Raw genomic sequence first — 21,970 nt, 5'->3', positions numbered from 1 at the left:
ATGCAACCAGCAAAACGCCCGTAAAATGCGCATGCGCCGCTCTATTGATATCAGGACTGAATTTAAAAATCTGATTTTATTTCCCCGAATTTGACATTTTCTCTTAAACTCGCCTTTGCCTTATCACTGTGATCTCAATTTTATTACAAATTTCTCTCCTGAAAGTGTTATTTTCGAGGTATAATCACGTCGAACAATGTAAATGCATGAGTCATGCGCGTTCAGTTATGATTCGGCCATGTTCCTCGATGTATATTGTTAAAGTGTCGAAGTAAATTTTGTTGTTTTCGAGGGAAATTCGCACAGTTCCGGCCTAAAAATGGCAGGAAACACTGGAATGGAGCAGCTTATTCCCATCGTGAATAAGCTGCAAGATGCTTTCACCCACCTGGGGGTGCACATGACTCTGGATCTGCCCCAAATCGCCGTAGTGGGCGGACAGTCGGCTGGGAAAAGCTCCGTTTTGGAGAATTTCGTCGGAAAGTGAGTACTGGAGCCCCCCTTTGGGGGTGTGAATTTTTAATACGGGGGTTGGGTTGACGTCACGTCGGTCTCTGCTGTTATGTGGGGGTGTATTGATTTTTAAATAATTTTGATAACGAGTTGAATGACATTTGTTATCGTTTCTTGTAGAGACTTCCTTCCGAGAGGATCCGGGATTGTCACCAGGAGGCCCCTTATTTTACAATTGATTAATTCCAATTCGGGTAAGTTGGAGATTTTTCGATGAGATTGTTGGTAACCTCCAAAAATTGCAATTTAGTTTTGTTGTGGTAACAGTGGGGCATGTCCCCAGTGCACTTAATTCACTGTGACTCAGAATCCAATTAACTCGTAGTCTACGTCATCACAATCTTTTTTTAATTGATTAATTTTATCATTTGACAATAAAAAATTTAAAAATCTTGTCTCAAATTAGTGCATTGTTTTGTTTTTCTGTGGTACAAGGTCGGTTGTAAAAGTTTTGGAACCGTACCAAACATTTATGGCTAAGGAAATTCGCAAATGACAAGCTAATTACGATTGGCCGTGACATACAAGTGATTTTTTTACCCAATCTGGGAACCAAATCATGCTGTATACAAACTTTATTTCGCAAAAAGTACATACATTTATGACCAACTCTGCGTTTATTTAAAGTTATAAAACCCCGACAAAACTAAGGGTTACCAACCAAAAAATTAAATCGCAGTTGTCTTGTACCATTACGGACGAAAATGGACTTTCTGGAACTTTACTGCAGAGCAAGCTTTAAGGTTAAATTTAACTTTTCAAAACCTTTAAAATTATTAAAATATCAAGTACAGCACTGACTATATTGGTGGTAACAATAAGGTTTTTTGACTTTAAAAAATTACTGGTCACGTTGTAGTAAATGTCAAAACCGTTGTTTTTTTAATTATTGTATTTTTTAATGTTGGAAACTGCAAAAAAACACTAAATTGTAGAGTAATTAGAAAAAATAACATTTATTTTGTTGCAAAGTTGCATCTGCAATCAACTGGGAGTTGAAATACTTCCTAGTCCTAGGAATTGAAAATGTCCACAAGGGCGTGTCAGTCGAGGCCCATATAAAGTAATTTGAAGCATTTCACATGGTGAAATCACGATTCATTTAACAAAAGTTATACGAATTATTTAATAATTATAATAATAATAAAAGGGAAATAACAAAATTATTACCCAATATTTAACGGATGCAACACGAGTCGCCCATGTATGACATGTCAAAATCAAAAATAGCAAAATGGCCGTTTAACCTTAAAAACTAAACAGAGTCCACATTTTCGTTTCTTTGTGATTCGTTTGAAGGTAAAATAGTATATATAGGGTGCGCCAGAACTGGCGCCCCAGAGGGAAATTTCAAGTAAGATACCAGGAACATAGAAAAAATGTTTTAAAATTTCTATCTGTAAAAAAAATTTGACATTTATATTTTGACATTTGACATATTTTTATGTTTATTTAATGATACTAATGATCTTGTATGTTTTTTTACAATTATTTAGTGAAGGTATAAAAGTTTTGCCAATAAAAGCCACAAATAACATTGAACAGAGTTACAATTTAGAATACAACTTCCTTGTTTCCACTTCTAATAGCCTGTAGCAAAAAAACTTGGAAAATTATTTTTCCAACAGAAATAAATAGTTAAAGTGCAAAATTTAAACTCTCATAACTTCGAAATTTTGATAGATATAATTTTTTTTAACATTCTTTCCATGTTGCTGGTATCTTACCTTATATGACATTTTTCTCTGGGGCGCGAGTTCTGGCTCACCTATATATCATTTAGAATAGAAGGTCTTTTGTTCTTCGCTTAGTTGCTGACCTTAGCACAAAAAGACTCACTTGTATTCTTAATGATATAATCTACTATTTTTATAGCCTATTTTGAAAACAATTGTGTCATTATTTAGACTTTTGACAACTGTCAAAATAACAATTTGAATATTGTAAATCGTGGTGGGCTTAACCCTAAAAATTTAGTCAGTTTATGAATGAATTTTTAATATTCAAATTAAAACATAATGACAAAAACGGTAAAAAGTAGTAATAATAGGATATTATTATTTGATCTATTTTTTCGATTTTTTTAAAATTATAGATATAGCCTTCAATTTATCTTTCATTGTTTTTTACTTATGACATGTTTTTAAGGCATTAGGCTATGCCACTAATCAAGTAATTGACAAATGACTTTTGTTTATCATTACTAACTTGGTTACCTATTTGCCATGAAAACAATTAACGTTTTTTAATTGAAATTTTGAATCAAGGAAATATCTTCTCAACAGTGCAAACAAATTCCTCCAAGTTTTTCGTTTATTTTCGCTGCAAAGCGGTAATAAAGTATGTGATTTATGACTGCTTTGAATTCCACTTGCCCTAAAAATGATTGTTATCATTTTTTAAACAATTTAAAATATTTTCTTTCCACTGTTGAATCAATAATTTGTAAACACAAAAAGTTGAGTTTGAAACGTTCCAGCTCATTTTAGTTCATTGGACCGTTTGTTTGATTTGTTTTATAAAAATACGATTTATTTTTAAACGATTTTAAAAGGAGTTTGTTGTGTGGTCAGAGCTTTTGTAATGAAAAATCGAATATTCGTGACTAATTCGATAACATTATCAAAATTTAAGCACATACGAACCTTCCATTACATTTTTTAAGATTTCGTGAGCGATAACACGTGCTAAATTTTCGAGTATAAACAATGAAACTGTTCTTTGTGGTTTTGGAATGTTGGATGTGTGTCATCTTAAATAACAGTAAAATAGAATTTTTAACAAATTCTGACGCACCGACTATGTGAATCAGCGGTAACAGAAACCAAATGTTTCCGAAGAAAAAGTAAGAGTTGGAAAGTTTATTTAAATGAAATTAAAAACGAAAAGTGTTTTCTAATGAACCTTGGGTGTTTTGAAGCAGAAATTTGTGTGTTATGTATGCGGAAGAGGAAAAAATTTAAAAATAATAATTTGTTCACATAATTACAAAAATAAATACGTTCAGCGAAAAATCCTATTTTATGTTGTTTATGTCTGACGAGTAATTTACCCGAAATGATTAATTAAATGATAAACGAATTTTTTGTTGCAGAATATGCCGAATTTCTCCATTGTAAGGGCAAAAAATTCGTCGATTTTGACGAAGTCCGTCGCGAAATCGAATCGGAAACGGATCGAGTTACCGGAAGCAACAAAGGAATATCGAATATTCCCATCAACTTGAGAGTGTACTCACCCCATGGCAAGTCCCTTAGTTAATCAAATAGCGAAAAAATCGATTTTGGACTTTTCAGTGTTAAATTTAACTTTGATTGATTTGCCGGGTCTGACCAAAGTCCCCATTGGCGACCAACCCCTCGACATCGAACAGCAAATCAAAGGAATGATAATGCAGTTTATCAAACGCGAATCGTGCCTCATCTTGGCTGTAACACCTGCCAACACCGATTTGGCCAATTCGGATGCTCTCAAATTGGCCAAAGAGGTCGATCCTCAAGGTAGATATTTGGTGGGAAATTCGATTTTTTTAACGATTTTTATCAGGGCTTCGGACTATTGGTGTTATCACGAAACTCGATTTGATGGATGAAGGTACCGACGCTCGGGATGTTCTAGAAAATAAGCTATTGCCTTTGAGAAGAGGCTACATAGGTGTGGTGAATCGGTCGCAGAAGGATATCGACGGAAGGAAGGATATTAAGGCGGCGATGGCGGCTGAAAGGCAGTTCTTTTTATCTCATCCCTCGTATAGGCATCTTGCTGATAGGTTGGGGACGCCCTATCTGCAAAGGGTGTTAAATCAGCAATTGACCAATCATATAAGAGATACGTTACCGGGGTTGAGGGACAAGTTGCAGAAACAATTGTTAACGTTGGAGAAGGATGTCGAGCAGTTTAAGCATTTTAGGCCCGACGATCCGGCGATCAAGACCAAGGCGATGTTACAGTAAGTAGAAAAAAAAGCTTAAAGCTTAAAATAATACTACAATAATAATACAACAAAATAAAAGCCTCAACGTCAGAGGCCAAGTGTAAGACAAAAAAAAATTGTTGCATTTGTACCGTTTTTGTTTATTTAATTCATTTTTGTTATTTTTAAGGAGAACTTTAAAACAAAAATGGAATAATAATAAAAATTATAAAATAAACAAAACGAAAAAAGAACTAAAAAATTACTGAAATAGAAGAAGAAAACATATGAAATACATAATTCATAAAGTATGTCTCCGGATTGAGTTGCAAAGGCACAAAAAAATCTTTGACTTTTCGCCTAAACCGTAAGCAATAACATTTTTTGCTTAATCTGAAACGAGCAAATCTGTAATTAAAACTGATTTTGGACTTAATAATTTCTCTGTCATTTTTAAAAAGAACTTTAATTAGTTAATTAACTAATTAGTTTTTAAAGTGAATCTTTGGCAAGAAAATAAAGCCGCCAATGTGATGGGATCCAAAAAGCGGAAAAACGTCCAAAAAAGAACTTTTTTGTATATTGAGTCAGGATAATGACGATTCAATTACAGATTTGCTCGTTGCAGTTTTGAGGTAAAATCAAAGATATTTTTTTTTGTTTTTTTTTTTTCAATTCGGGATCATGTGAACAATGGGGTCCAATAGGAAGGTTAGATTGTGATTATCCACATTTTAATACTATCCTTGAACATATTCTTTCAGTGAAAGTGATAAAAAACATTAAAAAAATTTTTTTCAAAGAATTGTTTACTGTTTGTTATTTAAGAATTTTAATGAAAAAAATGCAAAGATAGACAAGATTTGAAAATTTACTTTGTGATTATGATTATTTACCAAATCAATGGTGAAAAGGTCACGAGATATGTAGTCGCAAATCTAATAACTTGAGATAAATAAAGAAGAGGATATAGAGTTAAAAGATAAGGATCGAATTACATAAAAAAAATTAAAAATAGAGCTATACTGTGATGACTAAATAAGGTAGAATAATTGAATTTTAAAGTAAACAATAATGAAACAGCGTTTGATGATTATGTTATTGTTGTTTTATTATACAGGGTAATTCAAAAGTGTCCAACCAACTCTCGAATGGTAATCAAAGATTTTCAGCTAACCATAAAAATGAATGCAAATTTTTTTCAAGCTATGGTTTCTGAGAAAAAAAGGAACTGACTATTTCCATATTATCATGTAGGCACCATAACTCTTTTGTTTCCGATGTTGTCGGATTTAATTTATTGTTAGTTTGTTAAATGTTTTGTATAGTCCATATTAATGATAGATTAGTGACAGAAAAGTAACTAGTAGGTTGCCGACATCCTCCGCTCAGAAAGTAGTATCTTTGAAATTTTGCGAGAAAGTACATTTTAGTAGGAATGTCTTGAAAAACATATTAATGGAATATAACAAATAAAATAAATACATACAGTTATTTTTTTCTTTATTAACCATTTCATTTCCTTGCTAAAAAATAATAATTTGGATGTTAGCCGATGTATCCTAACCTCCAAAAATAGCATTAAAAATATTTTGTATAATTGCACACATCTTACCGCGTAGTTGTGGAGTGTGTTGGTAACATTATTCATGGCATTCTCCATGGCACAGTTTTCTGTATTTTAAAACATTTACAATTAAAAAGAATCAAAATTCTGTCAAAACACTGTCCGCGTAGGAATATCCGGACGTATCGCGATACCAACCCAACATGTTTCAATTTACCGCAATTTACAAATTTTAGCATAGCGATTCCAGTACTTTTCTTGTTATAGAATTTTTCACCAAGATGTCAAAAAAGTAAAATCTATCAGTTTACAAAGTATATACCATAACACAGAAATTCGTGATTTTTTGATGAGGCATTTTTTTAATGTTGCAAGATCTACCTAATTCAGGAATACATGATCTAAACGGCCAAAAACTTAACTTAAATAATTTTATGCCATGGGAGCATTTAAGTCAGTTGGATGTATTTTATCACTACACAAAAGATGGTCCGAGATTTTTGAAACACCCTGTATCTTCTATTTGTTTTTTATTTTTATTTTTTTAAATAATGGAATAATTACGAGTGTATTAGGCAAGAATTAAAGATTTGTCAAAAAGTTAGTTTGGAAAAAATATCGAGTTGAAAATTATACAGCGAGTCACAGCGAGTTGAAAAATCCATTAGTGACCTTTAAATGGTAAAATTAAAAGAAAAATATATAGGACATTAATAGATACTATTTTCAACTATACACCGTGTCTCAAAAATAAGTTACAATACAAACTTGTGTTTTTTTTAATGAAACACCATAGGTTTCTTATCGTTTTTGGATGTAGATTTTTATGACAATGTTTTTTGTTTTTTTAAACTTTTATTGGTCGATTTTGCTTAGTTTTAAAAATAACACGTTTTTTTTGACAAAAACATGCACTATTCAAAATTTATTACACAAAAACTAAGACATTTAGAAATATTTTTTTACTAGCGCAAAGAAGAAGGTACAAGCTATGAGGTTGTAACATTTTTTTAGCGTGTTGCATTTGCAAAGATAAAAAATGGAGACATTTGTTAAAAGTTCAATAACTAAAAAGATATTAAACCTTAAACATTAAAAAAAAATAATTACTATTGTTTCAGTAGCCAAAAAGTGCACAGTTGCGCAAGAGATAGAAGAAACATCACTTGATAATCACATTTGTGTTAAACTGAATCCATTATTCTTTATTTTTATAATAAAACAGTTAGAATTTCATGATGTATATTTCGATTATTTTTTAATTAAAACAAAAATACTTCAGTTGATGGGTTTCTTGAATCCCGAATTAAATTTATGTTTAGAATAATTAAAATTTCCAACTAAAACGTTTTTAGGATGATCCAGCAACTCCAGACCGACTTCGAGCGCACCATCGAGGGCTCCGGTTCGGCACAAATCAACACGATGGAACTGTCTGGTGGTGCAAAAATCAATCGATTGTTCCACGAACGTTTCCCTTTTGAAATCGTCAAAATGGAATTCGACGAGAAGGAATTGCGACGAGAAATTGCTTTTGCAATCCGTAATATTCACGGTATTAGAGTGAGTCTTGATTTTTACATAACTTGAAACAAAAATCAAATTAATCTTTAAGGTGGGGCTTTTCACTCCTGATATGGCTTTTGAAGCCATCGTCAAGAAACAAATCGCTCGATTGAAAGAACCGTCATTAAAATGTGTCGATTTGGTGGTTACCGAATTGTCAAATGTTGTACGCGTGTGTACTGATAAAGTAAGTATACTTGAAAGTTTTTCATTGATTGACTTTCGTATCGATAGATGTCGCGCTATCCGCGACTGAGAGAGGAAGCCGAGAGAATCATTACAACTCATATCAGACAAAGAGAGCAATATTGTAAAGAACAGTTGTGCTTACTTATCGACTGCGAACTGGCTTATATGAATACGAATCACGAGGACTTTATCGGTTTTGCTAAGTAATCCTCGGCGAAAATTTTTTTCTCTTTTTATATTGGAATTTTTAGTGCTCAAAACCAGTCAGAGAACGCTTCCAAGACCGGGTCACGTGGCACTTTGGGTAATCAGGTAATCCGAAAAGGCTACATGTGCATCCACAATTTGGGTATAATGAAAGGCGGATCACGTGACTATTGGTTCGTTCTCACTTCGGAGAATATCTCCTGGTATAAGGATGAAGAAGAACGCGAAAAGAAATACATGTTGCCATTGGATGGCTTGAAATTGAGAGATATAGAACAGGGATTTATGTCACGCAGACATATGTTTGCGTTGTTTAATCCCGATGGACGAAATGTCTACAAGGTTGGTACTATTAATTTTATGTATGGATTTTTTTTAAAACGTGTTTAAAGGATTACAAGCAACTCGAATTGAGTTGTGAAACTTTGGATGAAGTCGATTCGTGGAAAGCGTCGTTTTTAAGAGCGGGGGTTTACCCGGAAAAGCAAACGGAACAAGTGAACGGCGAAGAGGTGAGTGGTTAGGGGGGGATTTGAGCATGGTAGTAGGCCGTGATTAAGGGGAAACACACACAGACACATTTTATTTTTTGTTTTTTTTTTTACTTATTTTTGTAATTTGCAAGGTATAGATAAGTAATTGATTTATTATACTTCAGGAACAGGAGTCAAGTATCGAGGTCAGATTTTGCCTTTTGTTTTTTTTTGCGTGATCACACTGTATATAGCAGTGTGCGACTAACTTGTGCACTAACATGATTTTGACACTATACCTTGTGGGTATTATGCATGTTTGACTAACCTGAGTGTGTTTGTGTGTTACGCTTTTCTGCCGCAAGGGGGAGAATTATCAGGTAAAAAAATGTGAAAAAAACGGTTAAATTTAGTGAAAATTTGAGATTCTTGACGTAAAGTTGGTGCTTGTTGTGTTGTAGTTAGTGTAGTGTTTGGATTTTTTTTTCTACCAACTGTGCAAATACAAATTCACTAAATTTGAACCAGCTAATAAAAACTACAGTATTTTTTGGTTCTCGTTTTTACGATTTCGTTTTTATTTTTTTTTTATAAAAAATTATTAATAGCAATTTATATCAAATGCTTGTAGTATTCAAGAGTTTGTTTTATACCAAGTGAAAATACATCCAATCTAGCGTTTTGTTGAAAATTTCTATGTATTTAAAAAAAAAGTTTTAGTAAGTTTGATAAACGCGTTTCTGTACTTTGGAAGAACCCTGTATATTTGATACTCAGAAATATACACGGAAAGTTGATACCTTAGTAAGTAAACTGGTGTAATAATGTTTTTATGTCTACCATCATTAAATAATATATTTATTATTTACGTAACTATAGGAACATTGTGCTACTCATAAATCACAACCGTAACTTATTATAAGTCACGAGTGAGTTATCATAAATCACAGATCTTTCAATATTGTGATGTTAATTGCCAACGTTACACCCGTGGCTTATTATAAGTTACTAGTGACTTATCATAAACCACAGATCTGTCATTAAAGTTATAAATTTTGTTAATACAGTGTTTTATTAAAAAATAATAAAACGTCGTATTTGACTCGCATATAGTGGCCATAATTCACTCGGATGATTTATACATTCGCCGTTGGCTCGTGTATAAACTTCATCGTTTTGAATTATAACCACCAATTATTAAAATATAGGGAGAAAACGTTCAACAAAAAAATCTTTGGCGATAATTTGGAGAACCGTTGACCAAGTGGGGAATAAAACATTTAGAATTGAAAAGCATCAGTCAGTTTGAAAATTTATAATAAGAAAACAATTGGTTGCTTCTTAGATTAGGATTCTTTAACAGTTTATACGTAGACTAATCATTTGATTAACTAATTATGTTTGTTTGTAATTAAAAAACTGATTTAATTGTGAAAATGATTAATTTAGGCCGGCGGCGAGAACGTGAGCAGTTCCATGGACCCCCAGCTCGAACGTCAAGTCGAAACAATTCGAAATTTGGTTGACAGTTACATGCGAATCGTCACAAAAACGACCCGAGATCTAGTACCGAAAACAATAATGTACATGATTATAAACCACACCAAAGACTTCATAAATGGCGAACTTTTAGCCCACATTTATGCCAGTGGCGACCAGGTTTGAATTTCACACATTTAAATTACAAAAATTTATTAAAAAAAAATTTAGTCACAAATGATGGAAGAAGCCCCTGAAGAGGCCCAAAAACGCGAAGAAATGCTTCGTATGTATCACGCATGCAAGGAGGCATTGCACATCATTGGTGATGTTTCGATGGCAACCGTCTCCACCCCCGTTCCGCCCCCTGTGAAAAACGATTGGCTGGCGAGTGGACTCGAAAATCCGCGTTTGTCACCGCCGAGTCCAGGCGGGCCTCGGAAGACCGCTCCCAATATGGGTCAAGTTGGCAGCACTGGTCTGTACACTCACTCCCTGTTGATGTAGTTCGATTTTAGTTGTAAATTTCTGATAGGTTCGCTAGGTTCGAGGGCTCCACCGCCGCCCCCTAGTTCCGGTAGGCCGGCACCCGCTATTCCCAACCGCCCCGGAGGCGGAGCACCTCCCATGCCCCCTGGCAGGCCCCAAGGACAAGCCTTGCCGGCACCGCTCGTCCCCACGTAAGTATCATGTGACGGTTTCAACTACGGATACCTCAAGACTAGGATACGAGTGATACGACACGATGTAAAACAAAACGATAGTTCCGTTAATGAGGCCAGATAGCGCAGTTGTTCCTTTCCCGTTTAAGTTTTAAGAGCAATGAAATAAAGAAAAAATGGCATTTACATAACGGTGAGCAAAACGCAAATAAAAAAATTATACACAGATAGAGCATTAAATTCTCAATAATAAGAGTTAAAGGTAATGCAAAAATTTTATTGAAAACAATATTTAAAATTTTTTAGCAATTTGCGCCCCTTCTCATATTTTTGATGATACAGCGAATACGGTTAAAGCTACAAAAAAAATATAAAGAAGAAATTTGTAGAGAATTAAATTTTCAAGAAAAAAGTCTGCGAGAGATACCTCTTAAATGGTTTAGGTCTCTAAAGACGCTCAAGTGATGAATAGGTGTCATTTTTACCCGTGGTCAAAAGACAAAAAATTAATTTAAACCTAAATGGTTGAAGATAGAGGACTTTTTTGTAGGTAATTTATTAGGCTATTCTCTAAAAATTTGCTACAGTTTATAAGTTGGTATATTCCATAGCTAATAGAGCTCTGTATATAATTTTTTTAAAGTCCTTATAGAATCGTATCAAAATTGGTATTCTCTAAGCGTCTATGTAAACATTCGAGTAATAGCGCTGTAATCACCCTAAAGTCTGTTTTTTTTTATTAAATGGAAATGTCAAACAGTTCCTAATAATAAATTCATTTGTGGTAATTTTAATAAAGGAAGTTGGCAGTTTCGGTTTTTTGATTTAATAAAAAAAATGTCATTAAACGTTAGCAAAAAAATCGTCTAAAAAATTTAGAAATAAAAACACCAGAACGGGGACAAATTGGGTATCGCAAACAGTTTTTGGAAATTTGAAGACGAAAAGTGTGCAAGCAGAAGTCAGAAAAAGATCACCTCTAAAATTTAGACGCAATTTGTAATGCAGGTTTGCTAAACATTCTCTAATTTTTAGTAAGAAATTTATGAGAATACAACATAAACATCAAAGAAGAAGAACGTAATTAAATTAGTAGGTCTGCTTGCACTGTGTTTGAAGAACGAGTTGAAAAAGTAAGAATTTTGAAACTAACGCCGAAGGAGAATTTCGAAAATGCATCAACTTTGAGTTCATTTTAAAAAATTTCAACAAAATTTATTGCCGATTTTCATGAAACCTGCTTGTATTTTTTGGAAAATAACTTTTTTTCTGAATAGACACACTTTTGTATTAAAGTTTTTGTAGTAAGAAGCTCATTTTTGTCCACAACCTTCTTTCTTCTTCATTTAACAATAAATATATTGCAATTAGTGCAAAATTTAGCATTACTGGCGAAAACTGGAGAGAAGTATTTATAATAAATTATTGAGGATTGACATTGTCACATTGTTACTATGACAATATACAGGTGCGCCAGAAATCGCGCCCCAGAGAAAATTTTTAAGTAAGGTAAGATACCAGGGACATGAAAAAAATGTTTAAAAAATTCTATCTGTCAAAAAATTTTGACATTTATTTTTTGACATTTGACATTTTTTTATGTCTATTTAATGATACTGATGATCTTGTATATGTTTTTTGACAATTATTTAGTAAAGGTACAAAAATTTTGCCAGTAAAAGCCACAAATAACATTGAACAGAGTTACAATTTAGGATACAGCTTTCTTGTTTCCTCTTTTAATAGCAAAAAACTTGGAAAATTATGTTTGCAACAGAAATAAATAGAGGCAAAGTGCAAACTTTAAACCTTCATAAATTCGAAATTTTTATAGATAAAATTTTTTTAACATTTTTTCCGTGTTCCTGGTATCTTACCTTATATGACATTTTTCTCTGGGGCGCGAGTTCTGGCGCACCCTGTATAAGTCTTTACGGTTACCAATTTTCTCGCCATAATTTTATAGAGACTTTAAGCTTATGGAATTTTAGGTATAGAAAAATATTTCCTTAGAGAATTCGATTTTTACTTTTAGTCCATAGTTTAAAGAGTTATAGCGCTATAGCAAGTACTTTTTTTACAGAATAGCACAATTAATTCTCTACAACTTTGTTCTCTACACTTTTTTTGTATCTTCAACCGTATTCGCAGTGTTCTCAAAAATATCGAAAACAGTATTAAAAATAAATTATAAACAATTATCAGTTTGCGTTCCGGCCAATATTTTTTAGAATCCTGCGAATACGGTTAAAGATACAACAAAAGTGTAAGAAACAAAATTGTAGAGAATAAAATTTGCTACAAAAAAGTCTGCAAGTCAATATTTGGCACAGAATTACCAGTAAAAATAAAACGAATTCGTCGCTTCAGCGGTTTTGAACGTCTTTGAGGCCTAAACCATTAAAGATAGAGGTATGGTCTTTCGGACTTTTTACTAGAAAATTTCATTCACTACAACTTTCTTTCTTACATTTTTTTATATCTTTAACCGTATACGCAGCATTTTGAAAAACATGAAACGGAGCACAGATTTTAAATTTTAAATATTTTTTTCTCATATTTCTCATGAAAAATTTAGTCTTTACATTAAGAATGTAAAGCTCAACATTTTTGCGTTTTTTTCCAAGCAATTAGTACACTGATTGAATTTAAATTAATTTAAAACGATTTGAAACTGAGACGGGGAAAATGCTCTAAGCGCCCTCATTTTTACTCCGCCGTACCAAAAAATCGAGGAATTTTGTATCTCGTTTCGTCTCCTAGTATGTAGTTCTCCGTAATTTGAACCAAACCGAATCGAACCGAATATGTGAAAAGATGACCACAGGTCGGCCTCAACTTGTGGTTTGTTTACAGGAGGCGTTAAATAATCATCACTAACCAATTGTTGACATCACACGTTTCGTACGTTTTAATCTAGAGCGCAGTTGATTTCACCGCTTATTTTTTTTATTTTGATGAAAAGGTGGAAATGAACTGTGTAACAGATAGGGTACTATGTTTGTCACGCTTTCGCTTGTAGAAAAAATATAAAGTGTACGACGTCTTGTCATATATCTTGTAAAAAATGTTATTGTACATTGAATTGTCTTGTGTAAATTCGTAAATGTTAAAGCTTCACCGGTGTTGATGTCGATAATTTCATTTTTAACCCACAATAATGCAATATACAGGGTGTACTAAAATACGCCTTGTATTTGGCCCAAACTTGATAATTTTTTTGGGGCTAAGAGTTGTCTCTGTAACAGTCGAATTGGGGGCCAAGGACCGCAAGGGGGCGTTCAAGTGCCCCCTCAGGTGCAGATGGCAGTTGGACGCGCTGTTACCAATGCTGCTATCAACGAACTCTCCAATGCCTTCAAGTTCCATAAGTAATTTTCCGTTTTTAACACGCTTATCATATACTTAATAAAACAAAATAATAATAAAAATAATACAAGAGTTACTCTCTACTAACACTTTGTTTGATTTTTTCTATCTCTTTTTTTATGGAAACTCATGATTTTTTTTACACATTGAGAAACACTCGTGGGTCGAAATTCTGATTTTTCAAGTGTCGATGTGCATGAGCAGACGCACATTCAAAAATAAGATCTTCCGTGTAGTGTGTACAATCTTACATAACCTCAATGTCTATTACTCGCTTCAGCTTATGATAAAAACAAGTGAAAATCAATCGGTGTCTAACACAAATCGTGACATATATGTTTTGCACAGTATTAGAAGGCGCCATCTTTGTATATTTTGAAAAGACGGTAATTGGAATTTTAAATTCGAGCGCGGGAAATTCGAAATATGCATAGATTTTCGCTTATTTTTGTTAGCAAAGACAAATAATGAAATTAGGTGTCTGTAGGAGGAGTCAATTAAGACGTTCTTATATCACATTCCATTGTTTGTAGTGATGTTACGCAATAGTTACGTAGTTGTTAAGAGTTTTTGCTTACAAAGCGATATATCAGTACAATGCAGAACGATTGGATATTTTTATGAGATAATAATATATTCTTTTGTAAGATATTTCAAGGGTAGCCTACAGATGAGGAAAGCTTGATTCTTGTTGTAAACGATCAAATTGTTGTTAAATATTTAATAGAACTATATATTCTAAGCATATAACGAGATAAATGTCATATTCTGTAGATACAGAGATGCTCTAGCAAAGCTTTAAGTTGGGATTTTTTCGTCGTTGTTGTACATAACGTTTGTAACAAAACCAACTATGTTAACGTTTTGAAATTATAATAATTGTGCACTCGAGCACGTTGTAGTTATTCTGAATGTGTAAATATAGAAGTAATACATGAGTTTTTTATTTGAAAACCTTTGTCCTGTGGTGATGGGCTTGTTTCTGCTTGATACTAACCTCATGCACTTTTTTCCTTAAACCTCTATCGCACGAGTGACATACTGATTTTTTCAAGGTAAGTGAAAATTTTTGTTAGAGGTTTAAGGATTTTGAAAGTCGAGTCTTGACTTTGTGTTTCTTTCAGTCGGCCAGTTCCAAACATACCTCCAAGAATACCAGATAGGCCAAATCCGGGACGACCAAATTAAGTTCTAGTCAAAATTGAAACGATGGGACCAACGAGGTTATAATTTAGAAACAATTGATTTGTGATTGTTGAAGACTTGGCGCTTTTTTTCAGTACAATGACAGTAATTTGTACCTAGTCTAATGTATAGTATTATTCCCAGTCCCACTTAGCCCCCCCTCTAAATTAATTTTGTAAGTTTTGTTGTACATATCTGTATTCACTTATTTGTAATATATTGTTTATTTTTATTACAGTATTATTTTTAATTTCAACTATTTATTTCACACACATTTCACTTGGGTTCGAAGGTGTAGTGGGGCCCGTCTTTGGGGTACTGCCTTGGCACCACCGGGTGGAACATCTTCACCTGCTCAAACAGGCAGTAAATCCCGAAACTACCCAACATGACCCCCAAAAACTGCACCCATTGGAACCACAAAGGGTACCTCAATCTAGCACTCACATTGTATCTGTCCTCTCTCATTAAATCAAACTCAGCATGCAACTGAAACAACCAATTAAATTAGAGTTAATTTGAGAGTACTCACGTACAGGTTCATTAAAGTTGCGCTTGAGTTCGGGGTTGTCGTAGGGGTAGTAGGGGTCCTTCGCGTCGCCACTGATGTCGGGCAATTTAGGGTAGTCTCCGTAGCCATAGCCGTCGTCGGGGTAGGGTTCGTACTCGGAGGGGTGCAAGCCGTAGCGTTCGGCTGCGCGGAGACGCTCCTGCTCGGTTCGGGGGTATGGGCCTGGCTTGTAGTCCTTGTTCCAATCTGTTGAGGTTAGGTTACATAACAGTTCAAAAATGGGTGTGGAGATAATACGTACGGTTGCGGGTGGCGGTTAAAGCCACAGGGGTGTGTTTCAAACAAAGGTGGGCCAATTTAGCCGATTTAATTAGTGACGACATGATTAAATAACAATTGGTTTGACACTTTCGCAAACCACAATTGTCAAATCATGCGGAGCAATGTGCACATGAGCGCAAAATTATTACTTATGATTAGGTATTTTTTATCTGCAGCACATTTAATAATGTTATAACTGGAGTACTACAAATATAAAGTAAATCGAAAATAAAAAATTATTTTTAAACAACCAGTAAATAACATTTCTTATGTCCCATTAGATTGTTCATTTGGTACAATATGCATATGAGCGAAAATGGTTAAATATTTTTTTTACACGCTTTATATTACAAATTGTTAAGCATCGGGAGTTTGAGCTGGAAAAAATCCGAAAATACTTACAATTCTAGCATAATAATTCATAAAACAATCAATTATTAAAAAAAATTGCGTTTGCGCACTTGACTTGTCAATTGTCAGCTGAGTTTTTTGACCCTAACCTCAAAAAACCCAAAATGATTCACAGTTTGTTTATTATAAACTCGTCAGGGTAAGTGGCTATTTTTCTAGACTATTCAACTCAAATGGCCCATTTTTTAGTGACGTTTTTCTCGAAAAGCACTGGCGTAGTGTTATTTCACGCTCGGTTTGTGATTATTACCTAGAGGCCCAAAGGGCAAACCCCAATGACATAGCCCCTGTGATAGCAACCCCCCATCACTACTTGATCTCAATCCAACGAAGCGGTGTTAGTTTCGTTGCCGTATGTATGGAGGAAATTCCCCCTTTATTCGTGATTGAATTTTTACACAGGGTTGTTGACATGTTTCAAGTAAGTTAGCACCGGTAGTCCTCTTCAGTTACTCAAATCCTTCTAGGATTACTTCTCCGACTGCACCGAATCGATAATTAAAGAGAATTACGTCGTAATTTACGAATTACTAGATGAAATGCTCGACAATGGATTCCCTCTAGCGACCGAAAGCAACATATTGAAAGAATTAATCAAGCCGCCTAATATTCTACGAACAATTGCCAACACTGTCACGGGAAAAACTAAGTCGGTACAGTCCTACCAACTACTTTTCATCTAACTCAAATTTTTAAGTGTGAGTGAAGTGCTGCCAACTGGACAGCTCTCAAATATCCCATGGCGCCGTACAGGGGTCAAATATACCAACAACGAAGCCTACTTTGATGTAATTGAAGAAGTCGATGCTATAATCGACAAATCAGGCTCCACGGTTTTCGCCGAAATTCAAGGTTATGTAAGTCAAAAAAATTGTATCCAACGTTGGCCCCCATAAATAATTCGTAGATCGATTGTTGCATAAAACTGAGTGGTATGCCCGACTTGACTCTCTCCTTCATGAACCCACGCCTCTTTGATGACGTTAGTTTCCACCCCTGTGTTCGCTTCAAACGCTGGGAGGCCGAGCGTGTCTTATCCTTCATCCCCCCCGATGGCAATTTCCGCCTCATTTCCTACCACATAAGCAGTCAGAGTGTCGTCGCAATCCCCATTTATGTCAGACACAACTTGTCGATCAAATCGGGAGAGCAGGGGCGTCTGGACTTGACCGTGGGCCCCAAGCAGACCCTCGGTAGGACGGTCGAAGGGGTCAAAATCGAGGTTCTGATGCCCAAATCTATCCTCAATTGTGTCCTCACTGCCAATCAGGGGAAATACAATTTTGATCCAGTTTCAAAAATTTTGCACTGGGATATTGGCAGGATTGATGTCACCAAATTGCCGAATATTAGGGGAAGTGTGAGTTGGTTTAGTGAGGTTGGCAGGAGTGTCATGGGGTTTTGCAGGTGTCGATCGCTAGTGGAGCCAACACTACGGAGATAAATCCGTCCATAAATGTGCATTTCACCATAAATCAACTCGCAGTGAGTGGATTAAAAGTTAATAGGCTCGACATGTATGGAGAGAAGTATAAGCCTTTTAAGGGGGTGAAATACATAACGAAAGCGGGACGATTCCAAATTAGGATGTAAATGTGCAAAAAAAAAAACGATTTTTATTTTTATATAAGTTTCAAATGTATTTATGTCAGTTAATAAATGGTGATTAATTAAAATAAAATTTTAATCAGAAATTGGAACCTTTGAAACAATGCATTTATCACTCCACAATGTATTTCTTTGATAAGTTAATAAGAGTATCGAGTGACACAAAGAAAAACCTGCTGAACTGGTTTTATTCATGCAATTGCAAATATGCAACGCTTATGAAACTTATAATAATAATATTGTTTCAACATTTTTTACATAAAATTCGATTCATAATGATTGATGATAGATGGCGACGCAACTTGTTGTCATAATTTTACACAGCTAACACGGTTTACTCTTTTTTATATTAATGTGCATCAAGGTTGTAGAAGTCTAAATGCATCTTTAATTTAAAGGCCAACTTACACAAAAAGTGTCATTAATGTCATTCAGAACAAATTTAATCACATCAATAATGACAAAAATCTTTATGTTTGCTACCCTATGTTAATTACCTTGTTAATTTTAATTATCTTTTGTTACCTGGGGTACACATTTATTTAAAAAAATCATTTTTAGGGAAGATTGAGGTTAGGATTGTTTGAATTTTTGCCTTAAAATGATCCTATCCAACGACTACTTCGATGCACATTAATATGAAAACAAGTAAAGTAGATTTCATTGAAATTGGCATAATAGGTGGCTATGGAATTTCGTATTTAAGTTTGTAGCCCTGCGCATGTCCCTGATATAATAGCTGATGGGGTTTTTGTTTTTCTTTGATTACTTACCTACATGGTTTATTGAACTGACAGGATTGACATTTGTATTCATTTTTTCACTGTTTTCGTTGCTTGTTCGTTATTCCCAGTATTTTTTCAAATTATAATCAAAAGTAGTTCTCTTCAGAACACCAGATTTAAAGTACAGGCTAAGGTATGTTTGAAAACATAATCAATTTCTTTTTGTTGTTCCTGTTTTAGGCATTTTAGGTTAATGGAATCAAATATACCAATTTGAGTTTAGCCAAATTACTTTATCCACGACAAAACACGATTTTTCAAGCTTCAGTACGCGAGGCTTCATTTTGTACAGATTTCCACTACGATCGCAACAACTTTACCATTGTTTAAAAATTCACAATTTTGTCCTACATTTTTAATGAAAAAATCCAAACCCCTTTTGGCTGCAACTTTCACGGAAAACAAATTGTGTTTCATCTCCGGTGTGAATGAAACGTATTTTAAAATTTCAGGAAGCCACTTGTTATCAACGAAAGTCTATATTTTCTCCAAAGCAATTAGTATATGTTTTTGTGTCAAAACTACACCTACAAAGGGATGATACTTTTTATGGAGAAAAACTCTCTCTGAAAACCTTTGAAATAGGGTTCTTTAAAAATAAAATTTTAACTATCTTAACCTCACTTTTTTTAGTGACAAATTTAGTTCCTTAATATGTAAAGCCTTTTTCACATTTAAAGCGCAGTTTACACAATCATGGCCTACTGTTATGCCAATTTAAATGAAATGGATTATATAAATCATATAGGTTTTTTTTAATCCTTTATGAAAAACTAGGTCTGATTTGCTACAAGTTATCATCTTAGAGAACGTAAATTATTAATCACTTCGATCCAGTTTCACTGTTCTTAATTGAGATATAATGAATTAATTGATTCCATTTAAGGATAAAGTATCGAGTCTTGTAAATTTTTTGGTTTCAATTTTGACTGAAAGAAACATATAGAATGCAGATTTTTTAAACTTGAAATTGCGACATATAACACTCGAAACCGATCAAGGTTTGATCGAAATTTTTAATTGAAAATTGACATTGAAATTAGTGATATCGAAGATAATGTTATTTTAAAAAAACATAAACGAAGACCGAAGTTCGATAGGTTTGGAAAAGGGCCACTAAAGATGTTTTTCAATGTAAATTCTGGCCTTAGAACAATAATAGAATGTAATACAGGGTGTTCTCGGATTACGAGCAAATATTCTAACCACTAATAGAACTCCTCAAGAGAAACAACTTTTCTAATTCCAACTTTTGCTGAAAGCACGTCATTTCTGAGTTAAAATAAAAAATAACTTGAGATTAAAAACCCGTCTCCGTCTATGTCTTAATACAATATTTTCATTCATTCGTAAGAAAAAACTATAGGACGTAAACAAAAACACACTAGTCAATTCAGCGTTTGAATAGTTGGCCATAATGACTTGATTTACAATTTGATTTCCCCCGAAAGCGCGTTTATAACTGACTGAACTGAACATGTAAATACCTGATATTTTTTTGTGCCCAAAGTTACCCTTTTTTTGTGCATAAAAACTTTCATGGTCAACATTCAAAGCAAATTATTTTTATTGATCTTTTACTACCACCTAACAAGAACAGACACATAATATAATTATCAATAAATTCAATTCTTTATTTTTTTTGTTTTTATTTTGAAAAATTTACAAATTTTGATTTAAAAATAACAATTACTGTTTTTATATGAAATAAAATAAAAGTCTGAAACAGTTCCGGTTTGTAAAAGTTTCAGATTTTGTTTTTGAAATATTTTTATTTAGAAATTCTTAAAATTTCAATTTTTGGCACGCCCGGATTCAATGCTAAAAATTCTGGATTTTAGACAAATTAAATTAATGAAGGATTTAATAAATTTTACATATCCTTGATAAGAAATTACAATGGTTTAGTTGCCGAGGCGACAGCCGAGACTATAATTTCGTCTCTATGCAGTTTAATAGCCTTCACTTTTATCATAAATACACATTTTTTAATTCATTACCGACCTAGGGTGAGTAATAAACGAGCCACTTACCCCTCGCCTCCCCTCCTCTCTCGCCTTTTTAGCGCAGTCAATCCACCGTCAAAGCAACGTCTCTATTGTTAAAAGTCGTAAAAGTCCCATCTGCAATATTTCACCGCCAACGGACCTACCTGTATCGAGTTACCATGGTACAAGTGCTATAAAGAAGATTCCGGTTTTTCGAGCATCTTTCTCTCTTTTTTCCCCCACGAAGTTTTTTTTTTTTGATTTATATTCGTCGACTCGGCTCGTACACTATTTCTGACGTGCGCATTGTTTCTCAACGGACAATTTTTTGTTGACAGACGAGTTTGCCGCTTGATCGCAGGTAGTCGTGGATCCAATCAAAGTGTTAAATTTTTCGTCTAAGGTGGCTGCGAGACAAGGGCGCCAACTGAGAAAATCAGGGGTACCACCGAAATGGTCACTTGATTCTGTAAATAAATAAAAATGAAAATTAATATTGGAGATCGGATGGAAGTATTCCATAACAGTCTTGGATTACATGGATTACAAACTACAATGACGTCGGTTATCGTGTTTGTTTTAATAGAAATACCGTCTTTTTTTGAAATCACAAAAGACAAAAAAGTTAAAATTAACAAATAGCGCGGAAAATTCTGTTTAAGTTTTTATCAAAGTGATAGGTGTATAAACATTTTATTTGTGTCAGGTTGACAGTTCTTATTTGTTTTGTTTATCATCATCAAAAATGTTTAAAAATGAATTATAAAATTTGGAAAAATTATATTTATTTTATTTAATTTTACTCATAAATATAAAATTTGTAGTCCTACCAGTTTAATTAACAACTCATATTTTAAATGAAAATTGAGTTTTTGGAAAAATTTATTTGTTCGTTTTATGATAAAAATGTTATCAGCCGTCAACACTTATAGTAAAATGCATCAGTGAAGTGGTACATTGGGAATTTTACAATTACTCAGGTAATTCAAAAAATCAATCAAATCTGGGAACACTGCTGTCATTATTAACTTGAAATTATTTTGACACCGAATCGTAATTCCTAAAACGTTTTTAAATTTCTTTAACCAAAATTGTGCCAGAAAATTTAATTAATTTAAATTTAGAACAAAATACAAAGTAATATACAGCGTATCCGGAAAATGAATGCCAAGCTGTGAATTCGTTGCTATTAATCGATTTCAACAAATTACATGTCAAGAGGA

General features: G+C 33.7%; 3 protein-coding genes across 4 annotated transcripts; 2 read left to right on the top strand and 1 right to left on the bottom strand.

Annotated features, from left to right (window-relative positions):
* The first annotated feature begins 92 nt into the window (after positions 1 to 92).
* LOC123010109 (dynamin) lies at positions 93 to 15,355 on the top strand. 2 transcript variants are annotated; one of them, XM_044406802.1, is made up of 16 exons: positions 93 to 483; positions 634 to 707; positions 3,608 to 3,757; positions 3,810 to 4,013; positions 4,060 to 4,462; positions 7,349 to 7,556; positions 7,609 to 7,746; positions 7,794 to 7,951; positions 8,000 to 8,297; positions 8,348 to 8,467; positions 8,614 to 8,634; positions 9,878 to 10,087; positions 10,139 to 10,385; positions 10,443 to 10,587; positions 13,818 to 13,940; positions 15,063 to 15,355. In XM_044406802.1, the coding sequence occupies exons 1-16, from the start codon at positions 320 to 322 to the stop codon at positions 15,124 to 15,126; spliced, it is 2,727 nt and encodes a 908-aa protein (XP_044262737.1). In that variant the 5' UTR covers positions 93 to 319; the 3' UTR covers positions 15,127 to 15,355. The 2 variants fall into 2 exon arrangements, with proteins under 2 accessions (XP_044262737.1, XP_044262738.1); XM_044406803.1 differs by lacking the exon at positions 8,614 to 8,634 and having other exon boundaries at positions 94 to 483.
* On the bottom strand, positions 15,304 to 16,097 carry LOC123010111 (NADH dehydrogenase [ubiquinone] 1 beta subcomplex subunit 8, mitochondrial). The gene is made up of 3 exons (XM_044406805.1): positions 15,936 to 16,097; positions 15,660 to 15,880; positions 15,304 to 15,612 (listed from the first exon to the last, which is right to left on the bottom strand). Exons 1-3 carry the CDS (start codon positions 16,015 to 16,017, stop codon positions 15,400 to 15,402), a joined length of 516 nt encoding a protein of 171 aa, XP_044262740.1. The 5' UTR covers positions 16,018 to 16,097; the 3' UTR covers positions 15,304 to 15,399.
* Positions 16,098 to 16,357: 260 nt separating this feature from the next.
* On the top strand, positions 16,358 to 18,053 carry LOC123010110 (AP-3 complex subunit mu-1). Its single transcript, XM_044406804.1, has 6 exons — positions 16,358 to 16,505; positions 16,556 to 16,787; positions 16,834 to 17,015; positions 17,064 to 17,223; positions 17,274 to 17,726; positions 17,774 to 18,053. Exons 1-6 carry the CDS (start codon positions 16,471 to 16,473, stop codon positions 17,957 to 17,959), a joined length of 1,248 nt encoding a protein of 415 aa, XP_044262739.1. The 5' UTR covers positions 16,358 to 16,470; the 3' UTR covers positions 17,960 to 18,053.
* The last annotated feature ends 3,917 nt before the right edge of the window (positions 18,054 to 21,970 follow it).

Source organism: Tribolium madens, unplaced genomic scaffold (genome assembly GCF_015345945.1).
Source record: "Tribolium madens isolate multiple individuals breed KSU strain unplaced genomic scaffold, Tmad_KSU_1.1 Scaffold_7;HRSCAF=85;Tcas5.2_LG10, whole genome shotgun sequence".
In the NCBI taxonomy this organism is placed as follows: domain Eukaryota; kingdom Metazoa; phylum Arthropoda; class Insecta; order Coleoptera; family Tenebrionidae; genus Tribolium; species Tribolium madens.
Note: the sequence above shows the minus strand (reverse complement) of the source record. Positions and strands in the feature narration are given on the sequence as shown.